General features: G+C 19.2%; 2 protein-coding genes across 2 annotated transcripts; both read left to right on the forward strand.

Moving 5' to 3' along the window:
* Window positions 1-275: 275 nt before the first annotated feature.
* On the forward strand, window positions 276-8468 carry PRELSG_0013000 (reticulocyte binding protein, putative; the record flags this gene model as incomplete). Its single annotated transcript, XM_028675745.1, has 2 exons — window positions 276-313; window positions 449-8468. 2 exons carry the CDS (start codon window positions 276-278, stop codon window positions 8466-8468), a joined length of 8058 nt encoding a protein of 2685 aa, XP_028531169.1.
* Window positions 8469-15483: 7015 nt separating this feature from the next.
* On the forward strand, window positions 15484-16272 carry PRELSG_0013100 (fam-h protein; the record flags this gene model as incomplete). Its single annotated transcript, XM_028675756.1, has 2 exons — window positions 15484-15669; window positions 15796-16272. 2 exons carry the CDS (start codon window positions 15484-15486, stop codon window positions 16270-16272), a joined length of 663 nt encoding a protein of 220 aa, XP_028531170.1.
* Between the last annotated feature and the right edge of the window lie 288 nt (window positions 16273-16560).

Here is a 16560-nt window from a genome sequence, read left to right on the forward strand (position 1 = left end):
TTGTGTGTACTTTCAATATAGTTACATTGTTGCAATTTATTAGATATAACTTATTTTAAGTTATATACTCACAATTTTATTATTAATTTTATAATAAAATATTTATTTCTGGATAAAAAAAATGTACAAATATATTTTCAAACTTAATGCGTAAAATGATATTATAAATTTAAATTTATATAAAATTTTCTACAACTTACTAAAAAAAATATCATAAATTATTTTTAAGTTTTAAAAAGAAAAATTAATGTCTATTTAAATATGAAAAAAAAAGAATGGATAGTTTATTTTACTCTTCTATATACCTTTTTTGGTAATGAAAAATATACATACGTATGAATTGTTATATTTCCTATATATATATTTCTATTGATATAATTGTTTTTTTATGTTATCATATTCATTAATTTTTATTATATATATACATAAATACATATATAGGTTTAAGTTATGAGAATAAGCTTAAAATATCGTCAAATAAATTTAAATCAAGTACAAAGAAACTATCATCAGATTGGAACTTAAAAAAAAATAAAAATTTAAACAATAATACTATAAAAAAATATAACGAAAAAAGGAAAAATGAGGAAATTATCAATTTTCAAAGTAGTGGATATAAAAAAAAAATTAATAATTTAAAAAATGAAGTTAAAAAAAAATCATATTTATCTAAAATTTCATCAGAAAAAATAAAAAATTCTATAATTAGAACAAAATCTCCATATTTGGTAAAAATAAAAAGAAATAATCCATATTCATTTGAAATAAATAATATCAAAGAAGAGAAAATAAAGAAAACATTAAATGATATTATAAATTCTTTTATACAAACTAGAAATTTAGAGCCAATTGAATTAAATATTTTAACTGATTACAGTAGTTTAATTAGAACTATTGACGAAAATTATACTAAAGTAAAAGACTTTTACATTAAAGCACATACGTATCTAAGCTATGGATCTTATTTATTACTTAATGATTATGCTAAAGGTGTATACAAAAATTCTATAGAACCTAGTATTAATCAATTAATTAGTCAGATTAATGATGCAATACTCTTTTATGAATCATCAAGAAATGATATGAGAGAAAGATTAAATAATTTACAACTTCAAAATGACAAGACACAGAACAACTTATACGATACAAAACTTAGTGAATTTAAAAGTAAAACAGAAGAAATTCTAAGTAAGGCAAGAAGTCATCTTGAAGATATTACTAAAATAAATGGAGTCATTTTTGATCGTGTAGCATATTATATGAAATATGTGACTCTTATCTCTAGGATTTATTTCGAAATAGAAAAGATGTATAAAAAAAAAGTTTCTGATTATGTTAATAGGAATAGTTTAAATAGCAAAGTTCATGAAGACTTTTTAAAAGAAGTTGAAAATTTCTTGAATATTGATAATATTGCAAATTTTAAACAAAATAAATGTTATAAGAATAATATTAAATATAAAATTAAACTTCTAATGGAGGAAATTTCTGATATACAAAAGATTTATAAAGAAAACTTTAATTCTATATCCAAAAATCATGATATATTAGTAAATTGCAATAAATCTATGACCCCATGGACTGTAGAAGTATGGAGATATTCGTGGCGTAGAGATGAATGTGTAGCAAACATTTTTATTCCTATGAACTCTTTGAGTTCAATTCAAATTTTAGAAGAATGTAATAGAAAATTAAGAGAAAAATTTGAAAAAAAAAAAAAGGATATTTCTGATTTATTCACAGTTACAGTAAAAGAATTGGAAGGAAAAATAAATTCTCTAGTTTATCCTGAAGATTTAGAATTAGAAAGTGAAAAAAATATTTCAAGTTCTCAAGAGATAATAAATAATGTAAAACTTACAATTAGTGAAAATTCAAGAAGTTTAGAAGATTTATCGAATAACTATCGTAGTGCAAAATTTTCTAGTATTAAAAATAAGCTTGCTCAATTATATGCCGAGGTAATTGTACATAATGATAATATGATAAGTATATTTGACTCTATGAATGAGAAAAATAATTATATCAAATCTTCAAAGAATAAAATAGAAAATCTAAAAAGCAAAAGAATATCAACTCAAGAAGGAAACATAGAAAAGATAATAGATGGCCTATCAAATATAATAGAAAATGTTGAAAGTGAGATAACATTGATAAAAAGTAAATTTGATGCATTAAATCAGAATTATCTAGAATTACAAGAGTTTAAAGATAAAATTGATCAATTAAAAACAACAATACAAGGAAATAATGATGAAATTCAAAGGTTAAAGAGAGAAGAAGATGAAAGTAAAAGAAAAATCATAGAGCAGATTGAGCAGGAGTTAGAAAAAATAAATATAAAAATAACTGACTTAAATGAAATCATGGGTTTAAAAGAAAAAGAAAATAAAGATCTTAAGATAATTGAAAAATTAATTAATGGAGCATCATGTGATATGAATAAATACATAGAAAAAAAAAAAGAAGCAAATGAAAAAATTAATTTAGCACTTAATGCCTTAATTAGTAATGGGAAACTTGAAGCATGTAGGGAAATATCACATTTTGTAAATGAAAAAAAAAAAGAAAGAGGATTTGATTATACTTCATATGATTTAGATGATGTTAATAAAATATTAGAAGAAGTAAAGGAAAAATCTACTAGAATAGATAGTATTTCTAGTGAAACTACATCTATTATGGAAAATGATGTAAAACCAGAAATAAATAATATTAGTCAACTTAAAAATGATATTATAATCAAATTAACTGAAGATTTATACAGTAAAATGAAAGATTTATTAGAAAATTTTAATAAAATATTAGATAAAGTATCTAGAAGTATATCTGAATATGAAGCAAAAAAAGAAATACTAGAAAGTTATGAGCATAATATGATAAAAAAAAAAAATGAATTTTTAAATAAACTTATTGAAGAAGATAATGAAATTCTAGAAGAAGAAAATATATTTCAAGAAATGTATCTTCAATCAATTAATTCTGATGATAAAAATGAAATAAATAAACAAATTGCTAATGCACAAGATATTATAATCACTCTAAAAGAACAATTAGATTTATGTAAGAATGTAGAGGTATTTTTTGATAAGCTTAGTGACACTAAAATTGATAATTTCAAAGCTTTAAAATTACGTATTAATCAAGAGATTATAGATAATTTAGATGAATATCAAGAAAGATTTAATAATATAACTAGTTCAATAGAAAGTAGTATAGAAACAATTAATTTATCAAAAAAAGTTATAGAAACTCTTAAAAATTTAAATAATATTATAAATGAATCCAATAATAATCGTAAATCGATTGAAGAATTAAGTAGAAATATAAATATTATAAAAGAAAAAATAAATGAGGAAATGGATATAATTAATAAAGAGACTTTAATAGGTGATATGAAAACTAGATTTTTGAATAATTTAGAAAACAAAAAAGGAGCTATAGAGGAAAAAAAAATAGAAATTGATAATTTAGGGGAAGAATTAATTTTATTATTAAAATATATTGAGACATTAAAAGAAAGTAATGGCAAAGTTAAATTTATTGGAGAAGTAGAACCCTACTTAAAAAATGCGTTAAGTAAAAAAAGAGAATTGATAGATATTGTAAATAAAATAGAAGATATAAAATTAACAAATGATACATTGAATAAGGAAATTAATGATATAATTAAAAGTGTAAAAGCTCAAATTATAGAATCAATTTATGGTCACATAATTAATTTGAATCAAGAGATAAATAATGAAGTGAATAGAAATTTGGATATTTTAAATCAAACAAAACAGACATTTGAAAATTCCAATTTTGAAATTAATGTAAAGGAAGATAAGATGAATAATAACAAACAAGAAATAAATTCAATAGTACAAAAAATTAAGCATTTTATAAGTAAAATTGATGATAATAAGGAAAAATTGACAGCTATTCAAAGCAATTCTAAAGAGCAAGTTGTTGCAGCTCATATAATAAAAGAAAATAATAAAAATTTTAATGGCAAAAAAAGTAATATGAAAAGTCATTATGAAGAAATTAAAAAATTTTTAGATGAATTAAATACAGTAAAAAATGAATCAAAATCCTTAATAAAAGATGTAAATGCATTGAAATTAGAATATGAAAGATCAAAAGTATACGAAATTGTTCAACTAATTAGTGATGAAAAAAGAAAGTCCGAAGAAGATATGTTGAATATTAATGTATTTAAAAATAAGATTGAAGACTTAAAAAAAAATACAGCAGAATTCATAGGAAATGAATTAAGAAGTTTTAATTATGAAGAATATCTTAATAAAGCTAAAAAGAACCAGGAACAAATAAATCAATTAGAAAAAAAAGCTAATACATTAAAAGAAGAGGCTTCTAATTCTGAAATAAAAGATGTTGAAAATATCAAAATGAAAGTTGAACAAAAAATGAAAGATATTATGGTTTTCAGGAGTGAAATATATGATTCATCAAATGAAATTAAAAACATGGAAAATTTATTAATGATGACAAAATTTAAAAGCATTATGGATGACATAAAGAATAATATAAAAAAAGCTAGAGAAGAGAATGCAAATTTAAAAAGTAAACTTAAAAAATTAGATAATACAAACAAATTAATATTAGATAATTTTCAAAAGTCAGAACAATTAAAAGGCTCAATTACTAGTAATTCTGAAGAAACTGTTATTAATGAAAGTGTGGATGAAATTAGAAAAATTAAAGAACTTATAGTAAATAATATAAGAAATATGGGAATATTTTCAATAGAAGTTGAAAAAAGCAAAGGAGCATCCTTATTGTATTTTCACAATATAGTAAGAGGGAAAAATAAAATAGATTATTTGAAGAATCACGACCAAGATAAAGAGAAAAAAATAACAAAAAATATTATTGATGAAATAGATGGATATATACATGAATCTGAAGGTTATTCAAATGAAGCGAATAACATTGCTCAAACTTTTAATACAAGTTATGAGATAATATTAAATTATGAAAATAAGATTAGAGATCTTTTAAATGAATCTTTAATCTTAGCCGAAAAAATAAAGATTGAAAAAGCAAAAGATGACGCAGAAAGTGTTATGAAAGAAATTCAGAATGTTTATTCTAGTTCTCAAAAATTGTTAGATAAATCAAAAGAAAAATTAAATGAATTAAATGTACAAACCAAAAACATAAAAGAACATAATGATGAAATAAATAATGAAAAATCCATGAATGCACTTGGAGAAATAGAAATTATCATAATAGATATAAATAGTATTTTATCAGATATAGAAACAATAAAAAAAGATATACAACATATTCTTAATACATCTGAGAATGAAATGGAATTATTTTCAACAATTCATGAAAGTAAAGAAAAAGATTTATTGAGTAGATTAAAAAAAGAACAAGACAATTTAAGAAATGCATTGAAATTTTTAAAAAAGATTAAAAATGAAAAAGATATTTTAAATCAAGAATCAAGCAAAATAGCAGATATAGAGAGTAAAATTAATAGTATAGAAAATAAGTTAGAAACTAATAAAAAATCCTACGAAGAAGGAATTTTGCAAAAGATTAAAAAATTAGCTGATCAAGACAAGGAATATATTTTGCGAATAAAAAATTCAATAAATTTAATAATTGATATCTCAAACTCCCTTTTTAAGAAATCTACATTAAAAGAAAATGATATAAGGCATCTATTGGAGGATTATGAAAATAAAATGGAGGAAATAGAAAATAATTTTAATAAATCTTACAAAGCGATAGAAATATTTTTGGTAGAAGTTACAAAATCTTCTATAAGTTACGAAGAAGCAAAAAATAAAAGAGAAAAATCTCAAATGGAAACAAAAAATCTCCATGAAAGAAAAGAGGAAATGAAAATATTATTGAATGATATCAATAATTCTAAAAATAACTTGACTTTAAAATTAATAACTAGTATGGAGAAAGATTTAAATAAAATAAATGAAAAATCTGAGAAAGATTATTCAAAAGTGAAAGAATACCTTAAAGAAATTGAAAAATATATTGAAAATATAAAAGGTTCTGATGATGTAAATATTGTTTTAAAAGAACTTGATAAAGCAAAAAATAAAGATAGAGAAATAAAAGAAATTAAAAAAAATAATTTTGGTTATAAAAATGAAGCAGACATAATATATAGTAATATAATTGAAACAGCAAAATTCATTGATATGCATCTAGAAACCAAAACAGAATTAGATGGTTATAAAGTTATTAGTAATTCCAAAGAGATTATTTCTAAAATACAAAATAATTCAAATGATATAGATAACAAAGAAAAAGAAAGCAAAGACTTCCTTACAAAAGCTAATAGTCTTTATGAACAAATAAAATTAAGAGATGAGTTAATAAAAATAATTAATGAAACAAAGCAAAAGCTAGATGACACTTCATATGAAATAGAATCTTCCTTTAATAAATTTAAAAAAATAAAAGAGATAAATGTTCATGACGTAATTTATGATGAAATTTTTAAAAATTATAAAGATTATAAAAATTTACAAGAACTTAAAAATTCATTTAAAGAAAGATCAAGTAGAATAGAAAAAGAATTAAAAATAGATGAAATAAGAAAATATATTGATTATAATAAGAACTCTATAAATTATATAGAAAAAATTATTTATACAACAAAGGGAGATGGATCTTCTACAAATATATTAGAGCAAGCAAGATTTGATATAAATATACTTGTAAATAATGTGAATAATATATATAATAATATCTTAGAAGTAAATTCATCCCTTGATGAAATACTAAAAGTAGGAAAAAATTACGAATTATCTATTCTTTTATCAATTATTTCAATTCTTGATGTTGAAATATCTAAAGATATATTAATAATCAAAAAAAAAGAAAATGATATTGCATTAGATGTAGAATATGTGAGAAACAATTATAACTCTATAAATAGTGACATTGACATTTTAAATGAATATTCGACTAAAAATAAAATTAATAAATATGCATCAAATCATGTTGAAGAAGCAAATCTATATGAAGACAATTTTAAAGAAATGGAACAAAAAGTAGTGGAAACTATTGATAATATGAAAGAGGCATTTTTGACAATGAATAATAAAAAAAATGAAGATAATGTAAATGAATATCTGCAAGAGTTAAAAATTCTTTATAAACAACTCAAAAATGAAAAGAAGCATATAAATGATATTTATAGAAATATGAATAATGTAAAACTAAAAGAAATGGAAAAAAAAGCTGATAAATTAATGGAAATGGCAAAATTATATAAGAATATAACAGATACTGTAAAACAAAAATTATTAGATTATGAAAAAAAGTTAAAGCAAATTGAAGATTCTATAAGAGAAAAAGAGCATGAATTACTTTGTATTGAGTACATGAGTGCACAGTTATATATTCAAAAAGTTAATGAAACTTGTGAAGAAATTTCAGATCAAATTAATAAAATAAGTGAATTTGAAAATGACAATGATGAAAATAATAAAATTATAAAATATGAAGGAAATATTATAAATTTAATAGAAAGGACAAATTTTTTATTAGATAAAGTTGAATTATACCAATATGAAAAAGATTACGATTTATCAGAAGAAGAAAATAATAAAAGATTAAGTGAAGTAAATAATTACATAGAAGTTATTAAGAAAAAAACAAATGAGTCAAAAAAAGAATTTGAAGATATATTAAATAATATAAAACAAATTAAAGAGACTTTGTTTAATAAAAATTATATTTTTCATGATATTTATAGTATTATAAAGAATATAAATGAAATAAAAGAAAATTCCCCAAAGAAGGCTATTGAAAAAGATATAGAAAGAAAAATAAAAAATCATTTAAATGAAATTAAAATAATAATAAATGAAAATCGAAATGATATATATAAAGAAATAAATGATACACAAAATGATAATGAACAATTAAAGAGCCAACAATTAATAATTAAAAATATACTGAAAAAAATCAAAGAAGAAAAAAAAAAAATGGACGAATTATTTAGTGACATGTTATCAGGTGGAAATTCAAACACATATCCAAATATAAAAGCTTATTTAGAAGAGGCAGAAAAATTAATTAAAGAATTAGTATATAAAATAGATCAGATAGAAAGTTTAATTAAAGGTAATAACATTGAAATAGAGCAATTAAAGGATCGAAATAATATAATGATAAAAAAAACAATTATGAAAAACTCTAAACATGATAAACAAAAACAGGAATCGGATGAAACAGGTGATAATGAAAGAAATAGCAAAGGAAAGAATAAATTTTTTAATACCAAAACTGCATATGTAGGAGGCATATTATGTTGTTTATTTGTTTGTTCTAGTATAGCTTTTGTCTTTTTAAATGAAGATAAATGTAAAGAAAATAATAGTGAAAAAATTAATTTATTTGATAATAGAAATGATAATGATTATGATATACATAAAGAAGAAATAATTGACGTTATTTTTGAAGATGAAATCTCTTAAAAAAATAAAAATATTTTATTTTAAAATAACTTTAAAATATTCAATGATTTTTTTAATTTTTTTTTTTATTATTACTATTGTGAACTTGATTTTTTTTTATTCATATATTGTTCTTTTATTAATTGCTTATTCAAAGACATTTCTAGAGCATTGAACACAAATTAATAAAGAGCAAGTATGATTATACTAATTCTTAATTTCATACTTATTTTTACTTTAAATACAAATAAATTTATATTTATAATATTTAATTTAAGAAGTTTTTTTATTATTTCAGGGTCATTTACTTATTTTGATAAATGTATACTTTATTTTTGCGAAAAAATTAAATCCTCTTTTGATTTATTAATTAACTCTTTAATTACTTTACTAGAGCATTGGCTAATAAAGAAATATATTAACCTGTATGCATGCCAACAAGGGATTCGTACTTATCGAATAGCTCAAATCGTATGAAAATTAAAACTCATACGGGATCGTAACTTTTCACTTTTCAAAATTAAGTAGAAAATACATATTTTTCTTAATATTTATACATATATTTGTGTTTGTTTTTATATTTTTTTTATAATTATTTTGTGAATTTTATTTACAAAATGATTACAGTATGTAAGGGTATATTTTTGTTATTGAAATATTGATTTATTAATTGCCCGCTTGATGACTTTGCTAGAGTATTAAAAAACAAATTAATAAAGAGTATGTATAAATAAATATACGTTTATATATATATACTTGTTTTATTATATATATAATGTTTTCTTATGATGCTTAATATTTAATTTGAATTAAATTTTACTTCATCTTTTAATAGACCTATTAATTGTTATAAGTTTTTATTTACAAAGAATCAATTTATTCTTTTAATTAAAAACATGCAAACAAATTATAACAGTTAATAAAGTCAAAACTATAATTTATCCAATGTTATTTCAAAAATATACATTGAATATTACATAAACATTATACTTTTTCATTCTTAATTTTTTATAAATAAAAGATAATTCTTTGTTTAATTCGAAAAACAAAAACGTCAACCAACAATCCCCAAAAAAAAAAAAAAAATAATTTTTTTTTTTTAAATTACTGGTTAATAAAAGATATTATTAACCTTTTTCAGTACACTAATAGGTTACAGATCGTGTATGTACAAGTTATCCATGCACTGATTGGTCAAAAAAAGATATTATAATTTTTGTAGTACACTAAGCTAGTTTACTGTACGTGTATGTACAAATTAGTCATATACTGACATTAAAAAAAAAAAAAAAATTTTTTTTTTTTTGGGGAATTATTGTTTATTTGTTTTTGTTTCTTCGAATTAAATAAATAATTAACTTATAATCTTAAAAATTTAAGATATAAATATATGAATAATATTAATGTAATATTCAATGTATATGTTTGAAATAACATTGAATAAATTATGGTTTTGACTTTATTAATTGTTATAATTTATTTGTACGTTTTTAATTAAAAGAATAACTAATTCTTTGTAAATAAAAACTTTTTTATAACAGTTTAACATACTTATTGAAAGATTCAGTAAAATTTAAATCAAATTAAATATTATACATCATAAGAAAACAATATATATATAATAAAACAATTATATATATATATATATATATATATATATATATATATATATATATATATATATATTTAAAAATGTATATTTATTTATATATGCTCTTTATTAATTTGTTTATTTAATACTCTAGCAAAGTCATTAAGCGGGAAATTAATCAATTACAAAGATGTATATAAATAAAAATAAACAAACAAAAAAAAAATTTATATATTTTTTTTTCTTTTTTTTACTAGTGTCAGTACATGTCTAATTTGTACATATACGATCAGTAACCTAGCTTAATGCACTGAAAAAGGTTAGTAATATCTTTTATTAACCAGCATGTTAAACTGTTATAAAAGAGTTTTTATTTACAAAGAATCATTTTATTCTTTTAATTAAAAACATTCATATAATTCATAACAATTAACAAAAGTCAAAACTCTAATTTATTCAATGTTTTTTCAAAAATATACATTGAATATAATATGAACATTATACTTTTTTATTCTTAATTTTTATGAGTAAAAGTTAATTCTTTATTTAATTCGAAAAATAAAAATGTCAACCAACAATCCCCAAAAAAAAAAAAATAATTTTAATTTTTTTTTTTAACTAGTGTCATTGCATGGCTAACTTGTACATACACAACTAGTAAACTAGCTTAGTATACTACAAAAGGTTAATAATATCTTTTATTAACCAGATGAATAATATTTAATTTGAATTAAATTTAACTGCATCTTTTAATAAATTTAAACAAATTAATAAAGAGCATGTATAAATAAATATAAGTTTTATATATATATATATTTGTTTTGATTATTTATATAATGGTTTCATATGATACATAATATTTAATTTGATTTAAATTTTATTGCATCTTTTAATAAATATGTTAAATTATTATAAAGGAGTTTTTATTTAAAAAGAATAAGTATATTCTTTTAATTAAAAGAATATATATATTTTATAACAATTAACAAAAGTTAATCTCTAGTTCATTCAATGTTATTTCAAATATATACATATTGAATATTACATAAACATTATATCGTTTCATTTATTAAGTTTATATGTAAGTAAAATTAATTCTCTTTTTAATTCGAACAAATGTCAACAGACAAAAAAAAATAATTTATTTATTTTTTTAATTACAAAGGCGTATATACAATAAAAATAAACAAAACAAAAAAAAAAATATAAAGTTATTTTTTTTTTTTTTTTTAACTAGAGTCAGTGCATGGCTAACTTGTATATACACGATTAGTAAACTTAATGTACTATAAAAGGTTAATAACATCTTTTATTAACCACATATATTAGTTATTATTGTTTTAGATGCATTTGTTTACTTTAATAAAAATGCACCTTTATTTTTATTTTAAATCAAAATCTTCATTAAAGTCGTTTAATATGTAAAATAAATAAATAGCGCAAACAAAAAATATAACCTCTAATTAGTAGCAGTCTTTTGAAAACACGTAAAAATTAAACACTGATAAAATAAAATTCCTTTTTTTCTTTTAAAACTTCGAATTCAATTTTTTTTTTTTCATCATTTAAGAATTAATTATATTTGAAGATATAATTTTTATATTCAAAAAATTCATAAAATTAGATCATTAAAATCTCTCTTATAAAAAAAAAAACCCTTCTTTTTAATATTCCAAACTAGAGAACTTAATTTGGATAATAAAGGTATATATTAATTGTATGCACGCCAACAAGGGGTGCATATTATTGAAAAGCTCAAATCATATGAAAATTAAAACTCATAGGGGATCGTAACTTTTGACTTTTCGAAAGTGTTTAAATAAAAAATACATATTTTTCTTAATATTTATATATATATATTTGTGTTTGTTTTTATTTTTTTTTATAATTATTTTGTGACTTTTATTTACAAAATAATTATTACAATTTATAAGGGTACATTTTTGTTATTGAAATATATATATAATGAAAAATATTTATAGCAAAGAAAGGAAGAATTTTTCAAAGAAAAAGCATATATGATTAATTAAATAAATGCATATAAAATGTTACAAAAATGTTATACGAGAATACATTTTTATTATACATAATATGTTTAGTTTTTATTTAAGAGTTTTGTTATATGTTGTATATGTATTTAACTCCTAAAGAATAATATACTTAAATAATTTAACTTCATTAAACTTCACTGTAACTTCAAAATTTTCATTATTCTAATTAAAAGAATATCATTAGATCTTTATCTACATACTCTTTATTAATTTGTCTCTTTAATACTCGAGCAAAGTCATTCAATAGGCAATTAATAAAACAATATTCTAATCAAATTATTGAACACCTAATTAATAAACAAGCATTTCATTTATTATATTGTTTGCTTAATAAGTGATACATTTAATCTTATATATATTTTTTATTGCATAATAATATTAATTAAAAAAGATTATTAAAATTTTTTTTTATATTTTTTTTTGATTCGTTTGTACATTAATATAATGTAAATTACTAAAAGAGATAAAGTATATATAAATCGAATGCTTTGTGTAAAGTTAGACAATTTTTAATGCTACATATAATATACATGAATAAAATGATAAAACAAAATTAAGGGATGATAAAACTAATTTTAAATTACTTTTACATTTGTCATGAATTCTCTCATTAAATTTTTTTTTTTATTTTTCTCTTTTATCTCAATTACATTTACATGTTTTAAATTTATATTTTCATTTATTTTATTTTTTTCTTTTCTTTATTCTAGATCTAATTCTATCATTATTTGATATTGACAAAATTTTAATACATCTTTTCTTTTTTTTCTTATATCTTTATTTTCTTCTAAGTATTATTTAGCTTCTAAATCTAATGTACTTTTTAAATAATTTTTGTAATTCCACAATATAAAGGAAGATACTTAAGTGGTAAGAAAGCATTCAATATTTAGTTAATAGAAGAATGTTATTAATCTTTTTAAATATAAAATTAGCTTACTAGTTGGGAAAATATAAGTCATTCATGCATTAATACTAGTTATAAAAATATATATATATATATAGCTGTATTTTTTTTTATACATCTTTGTAATTTAAAAAAAAAAAAAGATTTAATTTTTTTTTTGTATTATTAATGTTTTTGAATTGAAATATTATTAATTTTTAATTGAAAAATAAAAATTAACGTTTAAACAATATGTTTATGTCGTATTTGATTTGTATGTTTTGAAATAACATTGAATGACTTAGATTTTAATTAAGTTTTTTGTTATAAATTTTTTGTGTTTTTAATTAAAGGAATATGCATACTCTTTGTAAATAAAAATACATTTATAAAAGTAAACATATGCTTTCTAAGCAATAAATAATTGTTTAATTCAAATTAAATATTATTTATTATAAAATGCTATTATATATATAATAAAATAAGTATATATATATAAAAATCCGTATATTTAGTTATACATGCTCTTTATTAATTTGTTTGTTTAATACCCTAGCAAAATCATTAAACAGGCAATTAGTAAATCATATATTTAAAAGAAAAACAAAAAAGGTTTTTTTAATACTAATAAAATTATAATTTAAAAAAATAGTAGTAACAAAAAAAACATAAATATTTTTAAGTATTATTATTATCTTACATTATTAGAACATCGTAATATCTAAATTAAAAGGTTAAATGTAGAAAACATTATAAGAGAATTTAATATATTTTTTTTTCTTTTTTATTGTATATTTTTAAAGTTGCCATATTTGTAGTAATAAAGCCCTTAGATAAATGAGTATAGTACCTATAATGTATCTTAATATTAGGGGTAATCATATTATAATTTTTTCTGTTTATTTTTTTTTAAAATTAAAATATTTCTTTTTAAAAAAGTTAAATTTTTATTTCTTAGGTTTTTTTATGTTTTAGAAGAAGGATGATCAAATGATATAAATAATTTAAAAGAATCGCTTTAAATGTGAAAAGGCGATTAACTTTTATTTTTAATTTTTTTTTATATTAAAAAAAAAAACTTTTAAAAAAAAATTTTATATATGCGTATTTATAAATTATGTTGTTATATTGTAGAGAATAAATATATTAGAGCAAAATATTTTAAAGTTATTACTTTTTCATATGGTTTAGTGCTCATTTATATCATATTATTAACACTATATATTAATGCATGCATATATATGTTAATTTAAAAATTAATAAACTCCCACATTCATTAAAAAATGTTTTAACAATCAATTTAATAAATCAGCATCTTTATTAATGTTAAATTCTATTTTATATTAATATATTTTATTTTCTTAGTTATAATTTCTTTTTTAATCATAGTTGTATGCATAAATATATGGTAGATATTATTTTTGACCTGTCATTTATTTTTATTTAAACATTATAATTTTTTTTTGAAAAAATATGCATATGTGTGTGCTAAATTTTATATTTATTTGTAATTTTTCATCATAATTAAAAAGTTAATACATCGCAAAGTCACTATATTATTATTAAAACAATAATGAAATTATTATTGATTGCATTCCTAACGTGGATTTCATATCATATTTTTTCTTTATAAATCTAATTATTAAAATATAATTACTTCTATTTTTACAATTGTTATAAGTGCATGTATTCCTTTTATATTTATATATTTTTTTAATTTTTTCTCTTTTTTTTTCCTGGGTATTTTTATTACCATTAAATAATTTTTTTTATAAAAAAATTGATATATGCAGAAATTTTTAATTTTAATTTTGTTTCTTCATATATAAAAATTTTTTTTATTATATTACACATCATTGTAATGATATATTATAATAAAAGATAAAACTATAATTTATAATCTCTATTATAATATAAAAAGAATCATTAGTTATATGATCTTTAAAATTTATTTAACATATATATCTTAAAAATCTACGGAATTATTATCACCATATTTATGATTTAAATTATAAAGTAATTATTTTTATATTTTCTGTTTATACTTTCGGTTGTTACTAGAATTAATAATGCGTATATATATACCTTAAGTACAACAAGAATATAATTTAATTAAAATTTTAAATTGTATAAATATTATTCTTATTTTACTATTTGAATTATATGTTTTTTTTTTTTTTAAAGCAAATAAGAAGTTAGAAATACTCAATTGTTATTTTAAAAGAAATTTTAAAAAAATACTCAATTTTCAATCTTATTACATATTTAATGTGTACATTTTTAACAATTTATTCATTGATTCTATTTCAATAATATTAATACATAACATTTTTATAAATATTTTAGATGGAAAACTAAATAAAAAGTTTTAATGTTATTTTTTTTCTTAAATATTTTAACATTTATTATTTTAACAGAGTTTTAAAATTCTTATAATTTATTTTTTATCTAAACTTATTAATATTAATTATACCTAAAAATAACTAAATTTATAATAATAAAAAAAAAATGAGAAGGAGAAGTAATTTTATCTGGAACATTTGTGTAAATTCTGGGTACTATTCCTATATAGGTGAAGATTGTATTGTTAAAGATATGTCAGCTTCAAAAATATACAATAAAAAAGAGAAAAAATATACATTAAATTTTTTTATATTTACCTTTTTAATTTGGATACTACAGTGTTCTAATAATGTAGGATAATAATGATAGTTAAAAATATATATGTTTTTCTTGTTATTACCATTTTTTTGAATTAAAATTTTATTAGAATAAAAGAAGCATTTTTTATAATTCTGAATATATTTTTTGCTATTTTAGTGGAATTCTTGCAGATCATGGAATCACGAAAGTGACTTAAAAAATGTGCTAAATTTAGGAGATAAAAGATCATTAGCGGAAAATAAGGGTATAATAAAACAAAGAAGCGAAGGATTAAAATTATACGAAGAACAAGATATAATAGAGGTAAATTTAGACTTAGAGAATAAACAAATTGGAATAGGGGAAAATATAGATGCAAAACAAGAAAATGAACAAGAGGAAAAAGGGGAAAATAAAAAATTAAAATTAAAAGAAAGTATTTTGGAAAAGTGTAAAAATAATTTCAAACTAGTTCTTTTATCTATTCTTTTTATCCTATCTTTTATTTCACTTATATTTATTTTAATTGATTATTTTGATCTTGATTTGCAAAGGTTTTTGTGGGTTATTAGATCTTCTAAAATATCTATTTTAATACTTTCATTCCTTACATTGTACGAGCAAATAAAAAAAAAACGTAATAATAAATCTTAAGTAACATTTCTAATGAAAACTATTGAACATTAAAAAAGAGGAATATACAGTATAAGATTAAACTTATCTTAAATGCTACTATAGTCCTGATTTATTAATCATATTCTCAATGAAATATGAAAGATATTTAACAAACAGTTTCATAAATAATATGTTGATTAATAAAAGACATATTAACCTTTTATAAAATAATATCTGGTTCTTCATAAGATAAATGATGAGTTAGTCATTAAGTAATTATTCATTCAATGACTTTTCTAAAGTATTCAACCAAACTAATTAATATAG

This window comes from Plasmodium relictum, assembly GCF_900005765.1.
Source record: "Plasmodium relictum strain SGS1 genome assembly, contig: PRELSG_00_v1_114, whole genome shotgun sequence".
Lineage (NCBI taxonomy): Eukaryota > Apicomplexa > Aconoidasida > Haemosporida > Plasmodiidae > Plasmodium > Plasmodium relictum.